The following is a 21,168-nucleotide window of genomic DNA, read 5'->3' as shown; positions in this document are numbered from 1 at the left end:
TATATTTCTCACATCCAAAGTTGCCTGCAGTATGTAGATTTAATGTGACATTCCTAATACTTGTTACAAAAAGGTTTTGATCCTTACCTGTAAATACTCTGCCATCTCAAAATAGGCTCTGCCGATCTGACACAGAACCCAACCAGTGTTATAGTGATGAGAGGGGAGATGGCTCAAGATATTGATGGCCTCTTTACAATTATAGGAACACAAGGCCAAATAACCCTTCCCCATGTCCCTCAATAGGCTCATCAAACCTTCTGGGGAAAAAAGAAAAGGAAAAAAAAAAAAGAAGGAACAAACATTTAGCACTCTAATTTCAGCAGAATTATTCACATTTGTCTTGTTGAACCAAGTGCACCACATAATCAAGTTTCACAACACCTAATCCCTAGATCACGTTGTGTTGTATGGTACACTTACCTGCTGGAATAAAATAAAAATAATTTCAGCAGCTAAGCTGCAGGTGTAAGTTCAGTGCTGATAAAATATGGTGGATTACCACATCAGCTGTCATGCTCCTAAAACAAATCAAGAACTTCAAGGTTACACTTGAACATGACTTTGGCTGCAGCCTCCATAACCTCTCTTAACGGCCTCTCCCTCCATTATGGATACCCTTAAAGCGGTTGTATCCCGCTTTTTGACACTTTTACCTACAGGTAAGCCTATAATAAGGCTTACCTGTAGGTACAAATAATATCTCCTAAACCGGCACGGTTTAGGAGATATTTACAGTGCATGCAGCCGCTCGCGCGAGCGGCTCATGCGCTCTGAAGGTCCGGGGGGACCTTCAATTAACTTGGCGGGAGCTTGCCGGAAAAATCACTCCCGCGCGCATGTGCGGGAGTGACGTCATCGCGGCTCCGGCCAATCAGCGCGCTGGAGCCGTCTCTTCCGGCCAATCAGCGCGCCGGAGCCGCCGAACCCGGAAGAGACGACGAGGGATCATGGCAGCGCCCGCATCGATGTCCGGGGGTCCGTGTCGGGGCTTCGTTTTAAGGTAAGTTAAACATAATGGGCTAGTATGCGATGCATACTAGCTCATTATGCCTTTGTCTTGCAGGTTTTTTTTTTTTTTATTTTTTTTTTCATAGGGTTTACAACCGCTTTAAGCTCCCGCTTTCCTCCATTCCAAATATACACCAGGTCCCTCCCTACTTGACAGGCTGCTTCTTTTCTCTTCCATATACTGCAGGTCCTTCTCCACATTAGAAGCCACTCTTCCATTTTAGATACACCCTAGGTCCCTCTCTACTTCATGGACCACTCTTCCATTCTAGATACACCCCGGGCCCAGCTCATCTTCACAAGCCTCTCTTCTATTCTAGATTTACCTTTAGGCCCCCCTCTCTCAGGCCCCTCTTCCATTTTAAAATAAACCCCTGGACACCCTCCATTTCACAAGGCTCTCTATTTTAGATACTCCAGGTCCCTCCCCACTTGATGGGCCGCTCTTCGATTCTAGATATGCCTTGGGTGCTGCTCTAAGTTACAGACTTAAGCCCCGTACACACAAACCGATCGTTGGCAGAACGATCAGCCGTCTTTTGTCCAGGGCTGTCGTGTCTGTTGAAAACTGCAAAAGACTGCACATGAATTTTGTCGGCCAACAGCAGCCGACTGCAGAAGTGATGTCATGTGATGTGATGTGTTAACTTTCCGTGTGTTTTGTCTTTTCTGAGCATGCCCAGTCTTGCAAATCTGCTGTTTGTCGGGCGAATTCTGTACTGACTGGCGAACAATCGGCCGTTCTGGTGTTGGCCTACAAAAATTTTAAAGCATGCACATCAGATTCTTTTCGGCCGAAAAGGAGCTGTCGGCAGCATCATATTAACAAGCCGAAAATCGGCCGATCGTTCAGCGGCCGAACATTTTCGGCCGACAATCGGTACGTGTGTACGGGCCTTTGTTTCGCATTTTAGATATACCCCAGGGCCTCAATACTTCACAAGCCTCTCTGCCATTCTAGCTATTTCTAGTTCCTCTACTTTGTAAGCCAATTCTATTCCAGAGGTACCCCAGGTGTTTTTTTACTCGCAGGCCTCTTTCATTCATCATAGACAAGTTTAAAATGATTGTACAGTCAGATGTTTTTTATCTTCATGCATTCTATGTATGAAGATTAAAAAAAGCCTCCTGTGTGCATCACCCCCCCCAACACTTACCTGAGTCTATCTCTATCCAGTGATGTTGCAGTAGAGACTCAGCTGTCTAGGACTCTCTCTCCTTATTGGCTGAGACAGTGCGGATCCATTGGCCTTCTGCTGCTGTCAAAGTCCGTGAGCCAATGAGGAGAGAGGAGGTGGGGCCAAACCACAGCTTTGTGTCTGAAAGGACACACAGAGCTGGGGCTTGGCTCGGGTGCCCCCATAGCAAGCTGCTCACTGTGGGGGCACTCAACAGGAGTGAGGACCCAGGAGAACTGAAGAGAAACCTGAGAAGAGGAGGATCTGGGCTGCTCTCTGCAAAACCACTGCACAGAGCAGGTAAGTATAACCAGATATATATATATATATATATATATATATATATATATATATATATATATATATATATATATATATATATATATATATATATATATATATATATATATATATCTATCTATCTATCTATCTATCTATCTCAATATATATATCAATAAATATATATATATATATATCAAAAAAAGCTTTAGTATCAGTTTAATCTCCTCTAACAGGAATCACTTCCATTCTATATACTGTACTCCAGATCTATCCACTTCACAGGCCTCTCTTGCTTTCTAGATACCCTAGGTCTCTCGCAACTTCACAAGCTTCTCTTCTATTCTTAATAGAGTAAGTCGCTCTTCCATTTTAGATACACCCCTCCAAGGTCTCTCCTCCCATTCCTTTCTCGATACATCAGGTCCCTCTATACTTTACAGGACTTGAATTCAAAACAGCCTATAATCCTTACCATATGCTCACCATCCTGTCCAGCACACCCACAGCTTCACTCAGAACCCCTCTGTTCCATCTGAGCGCATATGTCCATTTTCCAACCACTCTCTGGATTTAAGTTTCACAAATATCATCCCCATGACAAAACAAGACACTGTGGAATGGAAAACATTACCTGCTGCTGCTTTCTGTATTGACAGGGCCTGTATTTGAGGCCCCACATTGGAGATCTTTCCCTCTGAGATAATGGATGAATCCAACTTGCTGATTTCCAAACTCTCATTTAGATTGGATTGTGTGACACCACTTTTGTTGGTTTTGCTTTTGGTTTTCCGATTTGGGATTTTGGGTGGAAATTTCATTTTCAGCTTTTTACTGTTCTCCTGAAAGAGTGGCAAAGCAAAGCATTCAAGAGTACAGTTTATGTAATGAGCCACAATAATCCATCTTGTAAATCACTGATCTGCAAGGGTCATTTAACAAACTTGACAATTTAGTGCTGGGCAGACACCAGCGGGTGCAATTAGAATACTTTCTATATCCTTGGGACATCCCTGCGTCAAAGTCCCCAGGTCTGTTCACCCAGCATGTCTGCTGTTAAATGTGTCACTCTAAAGAAGTCCAAAGGAAAAAAGCCCAGAATTGTTTTTATACACAATATAAGATGAAATTGGATGATTCACACCACTGGGGACCAACCATTTCTAAAAATATTGTTTGAACATAGTCTTGAATACCCTAAAAAATGCTACTAATTTGGCCAACAAATAAATGGCAAGCAGTGTAGTTTGTTCCTTACCTTGGTGGTAGAGCTGTCGCTGGTGAAGAGACGGGAACTACGCCGAGGTAAAGCATTAGGAGGGGCAGCTATTGTCGGGCTCAGTACCTGAGGCGTAGTACTGAAAAAAAAAAAAAAAGCTGAACATAAGATAAACTTGCAGATATATACTAAAACCTAAAGGGTAGTTATGATAAATTTATGTTTTTAATAGTTGCAAACTGACTATTTTTGATTACAACTTTGTAATATACATGCAGGTAATAAAATGCACTCATGAGATCACAAAAGACAAAAATGACAGACTAGACATCTTTACTTCCCATTATGTAAACTTTTAAAGTATATCTGAAGCCAAAACATTTTACTCAGTTCTGAACAGCAAAGGTAATGGGTAAAACCCTTGTCAAGTTTTTTATTTTTTTAAGATTTACACTGGGAAGATTTCCCTTTACTTCCAGTCCTGTATATCCAATAAGAAGTTAAGGAATTTCTCCCAAAATGAGATGGAAATGTCTCCTTAGACAGCTGGCCTGTAACCAAAAGCACCCTCATTGGAAGGATTTCTCCTCTTCTCCGGTTCTGGTGACAACTCCGTTTTGGATTTACCTTCCCTTTTAGCCCTTGTGATAATGGTCACTGAGTCAATTAAAGGGAACCTTTCCAGTAATTAAACCCCAATTCTTCACCACCATCTAAAAAAGTTTTGGCTTTAGAAACACTTTAAACTAAATCCTCTTATATTTTTCCTTTCCTGGTTTCTCCTGCTCTGGCTGCAAAACCAGTTTTCACCAGCAGGTCAAATATTTAATAGCCGATCTCTTGAAGAGGAAACTGCATGTCACGCATCTTTTAGTAAAAGGTAATTAAGAGCAAATTAGAAAACAACTCTCATGCCAGCCATGCTTGGTTTGAATCTCGGCCGGTTCAGCAGGAACCAGCCAAGATTTGAACTGTTAATGGGCAGGCTGAATGTACCAAGTTGTTTAAGCAATCAACTTGGGCACAACCAGCCTGCCAGAGTCTCTTGCGATTTTAATCATGGTCTTCTCCCAAGTAGGGACGGCTTCACCCGCCCGCCAGGAGAAGACAATAGCCCGGCAGGAGGGATTCCCGCATCAACACTGTGTTGATGGGGCAATCAAGCAAATTTCTTTCCTGCAACCCATGGTTTGCCGCATGTTAGTGATCGACCAATATCGTTTTTTTAAATGCCGATACCGATATTTTGGTCATCGGATGATCTCTGCCGATATTTTCGGACATGTAAAAAAAACTTTTTTTTTTCCCCCTAAAAGGTACTCCTTGTGGAGGGATCTGGGGATCTAAAAAGACCCCAAACCCCTCCTCGGCAACGAAAAACATTCAAAACGCCAAGTTTGGCTGTTTTGAATGCTGTCAGTTTTTTTCATTTGGCACCGAGTACCCAGAAGGGATGTCATGACATCACTTCCGTTTTTTTTTTTTTTTTTTTTACATGGAGACCCGGGTCTTCTCTTCGGGGGCAACCCGCGGAAGGCGGTGGGAGGGAGGGGGGGGGGGGGGCGTCCCCTCCTTGTAATGACAGCCGAGCGGCTTCTCAGCCGCATCGGTTGTCATTACAAGTCAGCCGCCTGTCGGCTATGGACACCGGTACCAGGGTGATGCCTCTAGTTGCAGGCATCACCACGGTACAGCACTTTCCCTAAATATCGGCAATATCAGTAACCACAGGGGGCGATTCCGATATATTGGGGAAAGTGCACATCGGTCCCCGATATATCAGTGTTGCCGATAATTGGTCGATCCCAACCGCATGTATGGCAGGCCTAAAGCTGAAGGCTACCTACGCGATTTGTTTTTTCTTTCAAAACATACATGCCCCCCTTTGAATATTTCAGGTACAACACGTGTTCCTCCTATTGTGAAGATTTCCCTTTACTTCCTGTCCTAAAAACATTAAAGGAAGTGAGGAAACCTATTCAAAAAAAGTGTAAATCCCCTCTTAGACAGTCGTCACTGAACAGGTGTACCCATTGGAAGATTTCCCCACTCCTCGTGTTCAGCAACAACTATAATAATGTAGCATTTCCCATTATTTTCAAACCCTGAAAACAACACACACCAGGATAAACAGAGGGGGGAATCTATCCAGCAAGAACACAGATGGTAATGGTGGGCTACTGGTGGGCGTTTTTAACCGATTTTGGCTCTTGATGTGGTTATTAAACTTTATTTTTTTGCTATTAAATGTGATTTTAGTGTTATTAAGTGTTAGTGCAATTTTACTTCTGTGACAATATTTCCTTTTCCGCCTTCAATTTGACCATCCTTTATAATAAATTATTTACCGATGCCTTAGACTATTTGCCATCAGTTTCCCTCTCTAGTGCATAACAAGGTACATGAATTTGTGGGCAGGTAGAACTCCCTCACAGGAGTAAAGCATTGTTTCATGCAACACTCACACACAAATAAACATGCATATACATTTTTTTTATTTTTTTTTTAATTACACAATATAAAGCAGATGAGCTACTTCTTCCTGGTGCCACCCTTCCTTAAGCTGTGACCTCTATACAAGAAGGATCTGGGGATTTCTCATGCTTCTATGTCTTCTGTATCAGTTCTTGCTTGTTTTCTTTTAGAGGACTTGCGCGTTCCTTTCTTTTTTGGAGGCTTGTCTTCCTCTTGGGTTTTGGCGGCATCTTGCAGACAATATGCAGGTTCTGTGAATTTGAGCTTAGCACCTCTTCCAACCACCCAGTACTCTTCAACAGTTGCCCCAGAGGTTTTCTTTTGGGATTTTCCTCCTCTTTCTCATATACAAAGCGCCCTGGAGGCATGTTTCCACACGGTGCTGAATTGCAGGCCTTTTTGAGAAAGTCTTTCTGGCATTGCTGTCAATGGAGACATTTCAGCACTCTCCAAGTTGTATTCAATCTCTGTGCTGATGCCAGATGAATGAGAAACTACATTTCCTTTATCGCAGTCTTCTCTTTCTGTACCTGGGTGCTTTTTGGTTACATATTTAGGTTGCCTTGGATCGGTCTGGGTTTCTTTTGTTTCGGTTCTTCCCCTTAGACAAGTCTAGTGCTGAAATCATGTGGCATGGTAAAACATAGGGGATGGTGGAGGAGGAGGATTAAAATAAGGTCTCCAGTTCTTTAATGTTATGGAATTTTCTTTAATAACACAAGACATTTTTGATGCTGCTCTGTACCTATTTCCAGGAACTATATTTTTGATATCCTTGTTCTTATCTTCATATCAAATTTCCATATTGGACTGAGACGACTTGAAAATACTTAAGAATGTTATATTTCTGTTTACTCTACGTGATACTATTATTTGTCGTGTTAATGTACCAATTCTCTTTGTACCACCATTTTCTGTTTCCTTTCAATAAAAGTTTGTATTCAAGTTAATGTGCTGCTAGGGGGACATGGAATCCAGGATACTCATGGAGTGGGACTAAATAATAGGACATATATGGATTCCCCCCCCCCCCCCGGAACCCTGGTCCAGGGACACAGTATGGATTGTAAAGTTGGGAAAGGTAGTTGTGCTGTTTGCATAAAAGAAGGGCCTCTGTTGTCATGTGGAATACTGGCCGCTTTCAGGAGGTGGTGCTAAACTCATTTTTGCTGATTACATCCCAAAGCACAGCTAACTTTCCACTCATGTCTCTATGTTAAATGATAAAAAGAAATATAGAATTCTGAGGAGGAGGAAAAAACGCCAGGCCATGATCATACTATATATGGAGAGGTTTCCCCCAAATAAAAAATCCAATCTAGAGCAATTTCTATTTACCTGGTTTGAGGTCCAGTACCCTGAGTCTGTAGCAGCACTGGGGTCACGTCCCGGCTGTTGCCACTCTGTGAGAACACTGACTTTGTCCCTGCTTGGCTGATTCTGGCCACAGACTAGACAGACAACATTGAAGAGTCACAGTGAGTATTGAATCACTCAATTAACATACGTAATGCAGAAAAATGTTTGAGTGAATTACAAACTTTCTTAGCAGGGGTACCAGAGGATGGCACATCGAGGACACAGGAGGAGTTGTATGTCTGTAAATACGACCCATCTCCCGGGCTGGGTGTTTCTAGTGGCAAAATTCCAAAACTGGCAGAAAATATAAAATGAACAGAGCAGAACTAGTCAGCCAACAAACGTAAATTTTTCTACAGCTGCCATACATTTACAAATTTGCCTTTATAGTCAGCTTTTTTTTTTAACCCCTGAACAGACAAAACGAAAGAAGAGCAGTGTCAGACAATCAAGCTCCACTGCAGAGCAAAAAGATGACCTCATCAGGTTGCTGCTGTTTCTTCACTGTCCAGTCATCATGCTGGGGCAGGAAGGCAACACCACTGTATTCCTTAAAGCCCAACTCTGGGCAAAAAAACTTTTCCTTGCAGTAGGGCTGTGCCCACACTGCAAGGGTTAAATTGCTTCTTTATGGCTAGGGGAAAATAAAAGATTTACTTACCAGATGCTCCGTTCCTCCCCGCAGCATCTGCACCAGGTTCACTTTAAAGGTTACTCTACCTAAAACAAATATTCCAGGTTTTGGGTGATCCTGAAGTTATCAAGGACTCTAGCAGCAAGCTCTCCATACTTAGGTTGCTAAATATGCATATGCCTTCAAAGCCCCCATTCTTGGTGGATTTTGAATTCATATATTGAACGATGGGAACATCCATGTGGGAAAAACACCAAAAACTCCAAAACAGACAGGAACAGAACTAGGAACTATTGCAAAGATCTCTTCAGTGGAGTGGCCAACAAATCTAAATAGCCTGCAAACAACTGTCCACCAGACTCAATCATTCCTGAAAGCCAAGGACAACTACTACTGCTCCAGGCCAAGAGTTAAAGTCAAGATCATCTTACCTGGGTGTGAGCGGGCTCAGTGCTGCCGGACCTCCCAATAGACTGCGCCCGCTTTTTGGTTTGTTCTGAATCTGTTTAGACAATATTGAGGGGCCGGTTCCCAAGGGAAAAGCATCAGGAGAGATCACTGCTGGATCTATGTAGGACATGGAGGAGTCCGTGTTCAAGGAGTACTTTATGTTGGAGGATTCCAGGTTCAATCTATTTAATTCCTGCCAAAATATATAAAAATAAGGGAGGTTGTGTTTAAGGTCACTCTGAGGCCCTCAGTAGTCGCCAACTCTGCTAAAGGCCAAATCCTGGGGATGTTGTGCATTAGGAGGAAGCAATACATGGATACCTTCTCCCAGCTCCGATGCATACACATATCTGTTCTGCTCTGGCTGGCAAGAAGGTGTGCCACTGCAGTGGGTGACAACACTACAGCAAATTCCCTGCAGATGAAACAGCATTTCTACTTTATGGGGAAAAGTCGATCAACTCACAGGATCACAATGTATTTAATCAAGTGGTTCTAAAGCTTTAAGGTTTTTTACCTTAATGCATTAAGGTGAAAAATCTTCTGTGCTGCAGCTCCCCTTTTTCTTACCCAAGCCAGATTTGATCCAGCGATGTGTCCCAGTCTTGCTCCTGATTGGGCAGATCAAATCAAAAAATGTGACACGGGAGTGGGGGGCGGGGGGGCGGGGGGGTCTTTGAGAACATAAAGGCTGGCAATTTTATTTACTGTTCATGCTCGATTAGCATACTGCTTTATGGGGTGTGTCAATAGTTCTAAAAGCTGGTAGAAGGGTCCTAATGAGTTTGACTTCAACAAACCCCATTGAGGTCAACAGGCAGAAAGAAACCCCTAGGATTAAGTGGGACTCTAGGTAAAACTTGGTTTTTGAAATGGTGGGAAATGGGTAGATCGTCTGTTGGGTTGTTTAGTGTTGTGGCAAACGGAGGTGTTTGGGTAGATATAGCCTCAGTTCTCATCCCAATGACAGTATTTGGGGGAATTCAATAAAACTGCTGCGTCTCTTTTCTGAGGTTAATCCCTTGTTAAGGTATTGCACCAAATTCATGAAGCCTATTCAACACTTAGCTTTGACAGCAGCTCGTGCACCAAATTCCTAAATGCGTCAAAATCAATTGTGTCGCATTCAAAAATAAAATACGTACAGTTCACATCTTACAACAGTGGAGCTAATTAAGATCAACTTTCTTTTGGCGTACAGAGTTAAATCGGCCAAAGTGTCTGGTTTGTATAAGTTCTAGACAGGCACATTATTTTGGAGAATGCTGCACCACTTTTAGAACACATGAGAGACACTTTCAAAAAATCTGTCTGCACCAGTCTATGAATTTCAGGGATAGTTTCTGTGTCCGCAAGTTTCTCTGACTGACACAAATGCCAAAATCAAATAATAAAAAAAAAAAAAAGCAACACTTTTTGTACTCCATTATAAAATGGATTAGAACCTCCCTGAGCCCTTTTTTTGCGGTCTGTGTCCCTGGAGATTTCCTCCTCACTTACTGTACACATTACCCCATTCTATCCAAAAAACTTTGGAAAGATTTGGCTGGAGTCACACTTTTAAGGACTAATTCTGGACGATGGCGGCACTATATATACATACTCCACCTGCCTGATGTGGATTTAGTAGTAATTTTACCAGGAGAACCTCTTAAAACAGCAAATTTGTGTTAATTGCAGAATGTCAGTGATTGCAGTATTCCCAACAGCAAAAAAACTACACACCATTGGCCTACTTACTATAGTGTCTTGAGGAGTCTCCATTAATACTGTGTCAGGTTGCCTGTGAGATACGACATTGTGATTGTTCACCATTACTGTGCAAGAGTTATTCAGGCAGCTACTGAAGTTCTGGAGGGAGGTCAGTTTGAAGGTCTGCTCAGGGTCTGGCTTTTCACCTACAATAAAAATGAGATAGATTATTCTTACTTTACGGTTTACTTCTTTTTGAGTTTTATATTTTTATGTGTAAAAAAAAAAAAATTGCATACAGGAAATACATCCAAAGTCAACACATTTTACTTTATGTTTTGGTAGGAGTGTGGATTGTTTAAACCCTTCTCTGGTTTTTACCAATAGAAGAATTTTACTTTACTTATCCCTCCCGCAAGACAGAAGGTGATGAAATCTCTGCGGATTTACAGTGATCACTAAAACAGAAGGGGATCGGCAGAGGAGGAGACAACCGTACTACTGCTGGGAGAAGCTCACCTCCTGTGAAGTAGCGGCAGAGCGGGTCAGAGTCCCGGCTGTAGTGCCTTGCTACTGCAGCTGGTGATGGAGCCGGCGGGCAGCGGGAAGGTAAGAGGAGTCAGTGATATTAAGAGGATATGACAAGACTGACTCCTTTACCAGGGCTAATGTAGTCAGGGAACCCTGTTAAAAAGGATCTGGGAACCTTACAAGCATCTGAAAGCTATAGAACATTAAACAGCTGTAATTTGTTTTTTTTGGGGGGGGGGGGGCCCCTTCTCTATCACCTCACTGTCTCACCCCTTTTCTCACTCCCTCTTTCACTATTACCCCCCCCTCTATTTCTTATCCCCCTTTCACTCAGCTCTCTCTCTAACCCCCAACCTCACTCCCCCTCTCTCTCTCACCCCCCCCTCTCTACACAAGGAAATTAATCTCTCCGTCATTGGGCATCTTTACTGCACTATGTAACCAGCAGATGCTTACCTACAGCCCCCAAAAACCACACCCGATGTTCGTTGCGGCACACATTTTTTTCTCTGATACTAGGGCCCAGATCATGATCTCATATACAGGCCCACTGCTTTTATATGAATACACATGGCGTCGAAAGATGGCTGCCACCATTAAACCTGGAAGTGCCCAGTGGAAAGAAGCTGGGAACTTCAATGCAGGCTATGCTGCTGTAGATAATTAAATGCTCCCTCTATGTAGCTGAGCTGCAATTTGTAGGTGGGGCTTGAGTGGGGACACAGGGGGGCCATAATCTGATTGCCCGGGGGCCCTACGAGTTGTCAGTCCGCCCCTGTTGGAGAGTGCAAACTTAGGCTCACTTAAGCATAGAAGCTAATCAGCTTCTAACCTCAGTTTGTTCAATTAAAGCGGAGTTCCACCCAAAAAATGGAACTTGCGCTTATGTTTGCTCCCCCCTCCGGTGCCACTTTCGGGGGAGCGATACCCGTTTCTAACAGGTACCCATCCCTACTTCTGGTGGACTCAGTCGCGGTGAGGTATGTCAAAAGCCCAGCCCCTCCTCCACCTTTGCCAGCTGCCGCAACAATCAGATTGTGCAGTGTGCTTCGCGCATGCACAGTAGGTAACCAGCCGTGAAGCCACAAGGTTCCCTCCCCGGCAGTGGCGGCGGCAGCACATGACAGCCAATAAAGGCATCGGCTGGGTTGCCGACATGGCTGGATTCCAGAACAGGCAAGTGTCCTAATAATAAACATCAGCAGCTACAGTACTTGTAGCTACTGACCTTATTTTATTTCTGGGTCAGAACTCTGTTTTAAGCTTTGGCAATAAACCTGGAAGCCGATTGGTTTCTATGCAGAAGTGAGCCTGATGTTGCACTCTCTAGGCACTGTTAAGCTGGATTTAAAGGGTATTCGATTTCCTTTAAATTTACCTTCAACTATGGAGTGCAAGGGACTACCTGATTACATACAAACTGAAAGTGTTTAGGTCGGACCTCATATTATATGGTTTTGGTAAATCTGAAGGAAAAAAAACAAAAAAAAAAAAAAAAAACTTAAGAAAAAATTGTATAGTGTGTATTCATCTATAGAAATCAATCAGCAGCTGCTGATGAACAGCCGATTTGCAGCTTGTCCCTTCAATAGTAATCAAACTTTAATAGACTTCCATTGAGTGAAAATGGTCACGCACTGACTGAAATGTGGCCGGTCCCTGGTGAACCAGCCTAATTTCAGAGGCTATAGCCAGCTGTATTCACATACAGTTCTGCTAGAAGGCAGTAGGAGCTGCATGCCACCTCCCTCTGCAGACCATGTATTCTTCCTTCATGGCTTTTTTTAATACACAGCTGTAGATTTAGCTGGAGAAGGCAGCTACTTTTGTTTCCAGCCTGCCCAATGTGTGATGCAAGTGCTCACTACAAAATATTTCAATTCTAAAAATGTTATATGTATCAGATTGGGATGTCAATATTTAAACATACAATACAATCTTTCCACTTAGTTGATATGTGAAAGTAAGACTTACCTATTTCACATAATGATTCAAAAGGGGACCACAGAAAGGGATTTAAACTAAGGCTCTTTTGGTAACATTCTGATGCTTTGGCCAAACGATCTGTTTTGCTGGAGAGGAAGAACAGTAAAAACAAAGTGTATTTCATGCATACAGTATGTGTGCAAGATTCGTTCTTGTGTAAATCATCCAAGGATGGACAGATAATCTCCCTGTCTGTGGAAGATCTAGATGTAACGTGTGGGTTTATTATAAGGGGTAGCAAACTCTCCTCCAATACTTTAAGTGGTTCTAAAGGCAGAAGGTTTTTTACCTTGGTGAATTCTCTGCATTGAGGTACAAAAAAAAGCTCCCCCCTTACACGGAGTCTGAACTCAATCCAGTGCTGTGCCCGAGAGCAGCGGCTCTCTCCACTTTCTCCCTCCTCACAGGGCAGACTGAAAGCAGCAGCAACAGCCATTGGCTCCTGCTGCTGTCAATTAAATCCTGTGACAAGGGATATAGTAAAAAAAAATAAAATAAACAAATTTAGCTGTATATTTTTTGTTACTACCATAACCTACCACTAAAGAACACCCCAAAATAAATTCTCCTGCTCCCGATGATCGCAGTAATACCACGTGTGTAGGTTAGTGGTGGTTTGTACCCGTAGTACAGCTCAGAAACAATGCGCATTTTGCTTTTTTTTAATCCTACCTAAAACACACCAATTTAAATCTATTTTTTTTTTTTTTAATTTTGGCCAAAATATACTGACCCTGACTTTTGAGCCTTACTTTACCCAAAACACTAACCCTAGCACTGTCCTAGATCAAACAAATCAGAGGCTATCCCAGCAATCAGGTGACCCGGAATTGAGAGTTCTAATGATCGGGACCGAGCACTCTTGCTGAGACTCGGGGTCTCTGTGCTGGGAGCACACTGTGCGGCACACTACCAGCAAAAAGACAGATACACATATATGCGGCCCCAGAGAAAAAAGTCCAGTCCAATGAGGCCGCGTGTGTGTACTGTCAGCATCAAGGGGTTAAAGATTGTTACATTGAAAATACTTTTTATCCTGAAGCTGCAAAGTCCTCCAACGGACCCACTTATTTTCACAGCACTCCCCCACTGCTCCTTCTATCGCAGCTATTGCAAAATACCCTGTGCTTCTAGGTGGGGGGGGGGGGGGGGTAAGAACATGACTGCTTTCTATGATGCAGTGCTCAGGCCTGAGTGGTCAATCGTCAGGCCAGAACACTGTCACCTGAGAGAGAGGATGATATTGCCTCAAAGTGAGCTCCAAGCCATTCAACATTTGGCTTATAGAAAGCATTTTAAAGCACCTGCAATGCAGTGCTGGAAGGTGTGTATTTGAGTTGGGGATGAGACTTAAAGAAACTGTAATTTTGCCCCTGAATTGCTAGTGTGACACTCTTAAAGGGATGGGGATTTACCACTGGGATTTGTGACCTTTATTACTGCACTCACTATGAAAGCTCATCCCTTTATACAGTTAGGGAAAAAAACCTCAGTGAAAAGTAAAATCTTTATAAATTTACAGTAGCAGTGTACAATATCCCTCAAGTTTTGGACAAGAGGGAAGAGCCAAGTCCAGAACTTCATTGGAATGTTTCACTTATCAGAATAAGAAAGCCCCGTGGCTGAGCAAGAAGAAAAACACAAAATAAAATGGTCCTAGCTTACCAATATACATGGCCGAGCAGCGACAGTGTAAAGCAGGCTGAGTCACCAAACTCCGTAACTATCTCCTCCTGGCTCTTCTGTTTATTTAGTACACCGCCTGACAGGATCTGTTCACCCTCTGCCAGCCTGCAAGGGGAGCGGAGACAAAGATGAACAGGCTAACAAGACAAGCGGACCCAAAGGGACATGCCAGTGATTGGGAGAAGATACAAGGATGGACAGAAAAAAACAAAACAAAATCTATGATAAACACACAGGAGGTAGTGACAGAGATTCAGCAGAGATATAAGGATGTACACAGACGGAAAACAAATAGCCTATGTACTAAAGAAAAACAAAAAACAGAAATAAAGAAAAATGGGATTGCTGACTTACAGTAAAATCCATTTCTCTGATGTTCATTTACGGATACAGCGGATTCTTATTAACAATTGGGTTATACTGCCCCCTACAGCAGTAGGACACTAGGCAGGAAAAAGCTTGACTACGCCAATGGGCAGTCCCGGGGGGTATACACCCACTCTCAGCTATAGGCACTCAGTTTTGTTACAAGCAGTGTCAGAAGTAAGCCAACTCCACAGAGGGGTGAGTGCTGTGTCCGTCAATGAACATCAAAGAAATGGATTTTACGGTAAGTCAAAAAGATAATTTTCTCTTTCGTTTATTGATGGACAGAGCTCCTTAACTACTGGGGCGCCCCAAAGCAGCGTTAAAACATGATAGGTGTGAAAAAAGCAGAAAAACATTCCCAAGGTTAACCATAGCCAACCAGGTAACATGGAGCTCAACCATAAACAATTGAAGCTGGCCTGAAAAAAAAAAAAAAAAAAAAAAAAACAATACACCCTCAAAGAGAATCCGGTCCTCCAAGCAGCAGCCAAAAGAAGCACCTGCACATGGTAACATATCCACTTTATAAAATTTTTTTGTAAAAGTGTGCACCAACAACCAGGTGGCGGCTTGCAAACCTACGTCACTGACGCTTGATGATGGAAGGCCCAGGAGGCACTAAGCGCCCTAGTAGAGTGCGCCTTGACAGGGAAAGGAGGAACCTGACCCCTGATGCAATAGGCCTGTACTCCTGTCTGTCTGATCCATCTGGAAATGGTCGCTGAAGTGGACAGGGGCGAAGCACCACCTTATCCTTGTAAATCGCGACTAAGGTGAACGACAGGATAACGCTGCAAGTTCCGACACCCTGCGCGCAGAGGTGATAGCCACCAAAAAAGGCCACCTTCCGGGCAGCGCAAGCAGGGAAACCTCCAGAATATTTTCAAATGGTCTGCACGTGCTCGCTGGCCAGACTTGGGGGGGACCCTCTGGATCTAGATTACCAAGTCCGTCGCCCAGTCCGGCAATTGACTATAGATTCTCACAGGAACAAAACAAAAGATAGGAAAAAATTCCATTCAAAAAATAAATAAATGCCAGGACCAAAGATCCCAGCAGGGAACGAGGTCCTTACTCCCGACTAGGCAGAAAAAAATAACTGAGTGCCTATATTCGAGAGTGGGTGTATACCCACTGGGATTGCCCATAGGCATAGTCAGGCTTTTTCCTGCCTAATGTACTACTCCTGTAGGGGGCAGTATAACCCAACGGTTAAGAAGTATCAGGAGCTGTGCCCATCAATGAACGAAAGAGCGAAAATAATTTACTTACCTCATCCCTGGCATGGTGCTTCCCCAGAGGTGTGTGTGATGTCACCGCTGCCTCCAGGGAAAGCGGGGGAGGGGGGGGGGGTAAAAAATCTCAAGTTTGGAGCAATCACCTTTCCTGGGAGGAGCACAGACATCACCTGCTCCTCCCGGAAGTATCGGAAGCCAGGAACAAGTTTTTTTGTGTAAAGGTTTTAGGGCTTGTTCACGCAATATACGGTGTGCTGTGTTTTTGTGCACATCATGCAACATGTATGGTGTGAACAGCACACATACATAATATTTTCTATAAGTCCCTGCTCACACTATACATGTGTGATGGTGTACAGAAAAATGCAGTTCATCAGATATAGTGTGAACAAGCCCTTACTTTTAACTTTTTTTAAATACTTTCAGTTTGGGACGGGTTACTAACAGAAAAGCAGACCCTTAATTTTGCATGGAAGTTCTGCTTTACAGCGGTAAACTCTTGTTTAAACTTGTACATAAAAAGGTAAGCTAATACAGGTTCATCTCAAAATTAGAATATCAAACAAAATAAAATTTTACAACAGAAATAAAATGTTGGCCTACTGAAAAGTATGTCCATGTACAGTATAGTATGCACTCAATACCTGGTTGGGGCTCCTTTTGCATGAATTACTGCATCAATGCGGCGTGGCATGGAGGCGATCAGCCTGTGGCACTGCTGAGGTGTTATGGAAGTGAAGGAGGGAAAAGCCGCTCAGGTGTGGTAGTTAAGCCTGGTGCAGGTCAGATCCGTTGTCCGAAATGATAGAAATCCAAAAGTGTGACCGCACACAAAGCAATAGTTGAAATCAATAAATTCCTTTATTCCTTGTAGGTGAATTCATACAGACAGTGCAAAGACAGACATGTCAGGTTGACGCGTTTCACGCGTCAACCTGACATATCTGTCTTTGCACTGTCTGTATGAATTCACCTACAAGGAATAAAGGAATTTATTGATTTCAACTATTGCTTTGTGTGGGGTCACACTTTTGGATTTCTATCATTGAGGTGTTATGGAAGCCCAGGTTGCTTGGATAGCAGCCTTCAGCTCATCTGCTTTGTTGGGTCTCCGGTCTCATTTTTCTCTTGACAATACTCCAGATTCCCTATAAGATTTAGGTCAGGCGAATTTGCTTGATCATTAAACCAGGTATTGGTACTTTTAGCAGTGCGGGCATGTGCCAATTCCTGCTGAAAAAATTAAATCAGCATCTCCATAAAGCTGGTCAGCAGAGGGAAGCATGAAAGACTCTAGAATTTCCTGGTAGAAGGTGGGCTGACTTTGGACTTGATAAAACACAGTGGACCAACACCAGCAGATGACATGGCTTTTGACTATACTGCACATAGACACACAGAAATGTTGTCTTACTGAAAAGTATTAAAAATCCTTTTTTCTTTTTAAATGGTTTTATGTATTATTCCAATTTTCTGAGATACTGAATTTTGGGTTTTCACTAGCTGCAAGTCAATCATCAAAATTAAGAAAGAAATGCTTGAGATATATCACTGTGTGTGGAACGCATCTATATAGAATATAGGAGTTTCACTTTTTGAATTGAATTACTGAAATAAAATTTTACTTTTTGATGATTTTCTAAATTTTAGGAGATGCACCTGCAAGTCTTACCTGTATGTACCATTAATATCTACTAAACTAAAAACAAAAAAGAGGTGACCAGACACTAAAGGCGAAGTATAACATTTCAGACAGTTCTGATCATGACGTCCAAATTCTGACCATACACAAAGCAATTTTTAAGCAGCTGCAATCACGCTTAATCAAATGCATTAACAAACATTTGCTTTGGCCATTCCCTTTAATGGCCCCCTATTCTCACACATCTTCCCCTTTCCCCCACTCCCCGATATAAGCGCCAATTTGCACACGCTCCATGTGATTTCACTGGGTCAATCGCCAAGCACCAGCACATGAAGTGAGTCACATGTTTTCCATACCCAGAAGTATTGTATCATAAAATTTCTTTACTCCTAATGGCTGAATGAAATGGCAGAGAGTCAAAAAAAAGTAAGCTGTGCTGGAGAGGGGGAATCAGTAAAGTAAACCTGCTACTGATTTCTGCATGGTCAAAGCACGGGTGTGATTATGGGCAGCTTAGCACCAACAAGTTAATTTTTTTTTTTAAAAACCTACATGGCAAGACTGGTAGTAGTTCCAGTGGATCCATTCCATTTTTCTGACCTATGAAAGCTGGCTAAAACGTTGCTTAGTGTATAGCCAACAAAATGAAAAGAACCAAGGCATTCATCTGGGCAGAAAATCCACTTACTTGCTAAGGTCCACGCAGCATTTAGCAAGAAGATATTTACATTGTGGGGTGGCACAGCTGTGGGTTTTCAGGAGACGGTAAGCCTTGTAAGCCTTTCCTGAGCGGTAGTAACATGTAGCTAGTAGAAACAGTGCCTCTTCTGAATGGACTGCAATAAATAAATCAATTATTCAATTATAATCAATTTCAACATCCAAAGGATTACCCTACATCATCAGCAGAGACCACACATCAAATGTTATGCCATTAGTCATATGACCAGTGGAAGCCTGATCATGAAAGCACTTTCTTCTTTAATAAAGCAACACTCAAACATTTTTAGTCACTTCTAGTCCTCCCTCAGATATTAAACAGTCAAATGTGCAGCCATGACCCAACACCCCCTAGCAAAGGAGAAAGAGTTAGGCCCCTTTCACACAGGCGGACCGTTCAGATCCGCCTGTCCGTTTTTTTGGCGGATCTGAACGGTCCCCCCATGCATTCCTATGGGGCATCGGATGTCAGCGGAGACATGTCCACTGACATCTGACCCGACCCGATCCGTCAAATCTGGACGGATGGAATCCCTATTTTCCATCCATCCAGCGGATCGGATCAGATGGGATCGGGTGAGAACGGACTGACGGTCCGTTGACATCTGATTTCCCCCATAGAGATGCATGGGGAACTGTCAGCTGTGTCTCCGCACACAGCGCGGAGACACAGCTGTCCTCCTGCTGCTCAGCGGGGGATCGGCAGCTCGATCCCCCGCTGAGAAAAACGGACTCCGTCCAACGGACGGAGTGTGTGAAAGGAGCCTTAGTGGCTTGCTTGTTCAGCTCAGCCATACATACCAGCAAGGCTTTATCAGGAAAACTATAGGAAGTGGCGATGCCGACTTTTTTCCAAGAAGCAGGCTCGGGGTTGAGAAAAATAATACCAAGTCAGAATGTACATCATTTAGTTCAATCTTATTTTATTGAAGAAATATAGTAAGAACAGGAGATAAACAGATATAGCGATGAACCGGGCATACAACAGCATTTATACATGACGCCAAAAAGTAGTACTGTCTATGAACACATAATGCAAGAGTGGAGTTGTAAGGATAACGGCAGTAATGTGATATGACATAGTCCAGCTTCAGTAGCACAAATAACTATAATGGTGCAAGACAACCGTATCGGGTTATGAGATAATGTACATCATATTTAGAGGGTCCGGTGGAGTTTGTCTTTAGATCTATGACATGGCCACTTATAGTTTGTCCAGAAGATTAAAGAGGAAGTAAACCCTCACCAAAAAATGAAAAAAAAAAAAAAAAAAAAAAAACCTGTAAGACAGACATAATGAGCTAGTATGCATCACATACTATCTCATTATGAAATAATTACCTTAGAATGAAGCCCCGGCAGTGCCGCCCGCTCAGCAGAGACGTGGCCGACATGTTCGGCCATAATGCTTCCTGTTTCGCGTCCTCCGGCCATCTCATCTGATTGGTCGGAGGTGCGATTAGATCACTCCGGCGCATGCGCGCGGGAGCCGCCGTACACGGCACAGGGCTCTGAAGGAACAGCACGGGTGGCCGTTCCTTCAGAGCACATGCGCCGATGACGTCATCGGCTGCATTAAAAACAAATCTCTCCTAAATGGTGCAAGTTTAGGAGATATTTACAGTACCTATAGGTAAGCCTTATTAAAGTTATAGGAGAGGGTTTACAACCTCTTTAAGACCCCTTGAATTTTCCTTATTTGTTGAATGACCAAAACATTACACCTACATTTCAGGAATTTGTAGGATCTCCCCCCCCCCCCCCCAAGGTAAAGCTGTATCTTCTATTAGAATATCTTTACCCTAAGGAGGAATAGCGCAAAATAACCTATAAATTTAAAGTGATACTAAAGCCACTTTTGTCTTTAAAAAAAAAAAAAAAAAAAATAAGGCTATACTTACCTCCTCTGTGCAACGATATTGTACAGAACAGTCCCATACCTTCTCTTTGGCGGTCCCTGGTTGGCACGGTCAGCTCTTCCTCTCCTCCAAGTGCCCCCTTAGCAAGTTGGGCGCTATGGAGATACCCGTACGTGCTCCCGAAGCAGGCAATGTGCGTCTATTGACACACAATGTCGGTAAGCCCCACCCCCTCTCACTCCTCAAAGGCGTTTGACTGAAAGGAGCCTTTGGCACCCACTGCCCTCAGTATCTCCTGTGAAACCAGGAAGAGCGGGGAGCAGTCCTGCAGCCAGGGCTGCGCTGGATTGGTGAGAGGAGTCAGGTAAGGGTTTAGGAACAGAAATGGGAAGGATAAGTAATGGGGAATTGCTTATCTTAATGCAGAGAATGCATTCATGTTTATTTTAGAACCACTATAAAGTGAATCTACCCTTGTCTAAAAGTGCCAAAACTTTACAAGGGCCATGTCATTTGACAGTTAAATGAAAGTATTTGGGGTTTAATCTAAACCGAGCCAGAAGTTTAGGCCCCACTTACATCCTGGACCTGAGCCCTAGAGGGCATTCAGAGGGATCAATCTGAAGACTAGCATAGTGGTAAGGAGGAACCATGAGATTTCTAAACTTCAGCAATGTACTGTAACTTTTTAGCTAAGGTCAAGGTAATTTGACCAATAACAATCAAAGTTTGTGAAACGTACTATTTTAAGTCAGCCATATATAGATGGCTCAAATCTTCGCCAATTCAGCAGGGATCAGCCGAAACACAAAACATCTATGTGCAGCCTGACTACCC

At 43.1% G+C, this 21,168-nt stretch overlaps 1 protein-coding gene across 3 annotated transcripts in view; it reads right to left on the bottom strand.

The window, feature by feature from the left end:
• Nucleotides 1–21,168, bottom strand: part of CDC27 (cell division cycle 27) — a 63,261-nt gene that overhangs the window by 28,604 nt on the left and 13,489 nt on the right. For 2 of the 3 annotated variants that reach the window (XM_082271992.1, XM_082271990.1), the window contains 10 exons: nucleotides 18,441–18,588; nucleotides 14,480–14,605; nucleotides 12,803–12,900; nucleotides 10,346–10,503; nucleotides 8,587–8,798; nucleotides 7,704–7,815; nucleotides 7,501–7,613; nucleotides 3,727–3,826; nucleotides 3,103–3,310; nucleotides 88–260 (listed from right to left, as the gene is read on the bottom strand). In XM_082271992.1, coding sequence (XP_082128118.1) covers nucleotides 88–260; nucleotides 3,103–3,310; nucleotides 3,727–3,826; nucleotides 7,501–7,613; nucleotides 7,704–7,815; nucleotides 8,587–8,798; nucleotides 10,346–10,503; nucleotides 12,803–12,900; nucleotides 14,480–14,605; nucleotides 18,441–18,588 — 1,448 coding nt within the window. The remainder of the gene's footprint in view (nucleotides 1–87; nucleotides 261–3,102; nucleotides 3,311–3,726; nucleotides 3,827–7,500; nucleotides 7,614–7,703; nucleotides 7,816–8,586; nucleotides 8,799–10,345; nucleotides 10,504–12,802; nucleotides 12,901–14,479; nucleotides 14,606–18,440; nucleotides 18,589–21,168) is intronic. The other variant, XM_082271991.1, reaches the window with a different exon arrangement.

The sequence above is a fragment of the Pelophylax lessonae genome (genome assembly GCF_965119305.1).
Source record: "Pelophylax lessonae genome assembly, chromosome: 11".
NCBI lineage: Eukaryota > Metazoa > Chordata > Amphibia > Anura > Ranidae > Pelophylax > Pelophylax lessonae.
The sequence above is the reverse complement of the archived record's forward strand: the minus strand, read 5'-3'. Positions and strand labels throughout refer to the sequence as shown.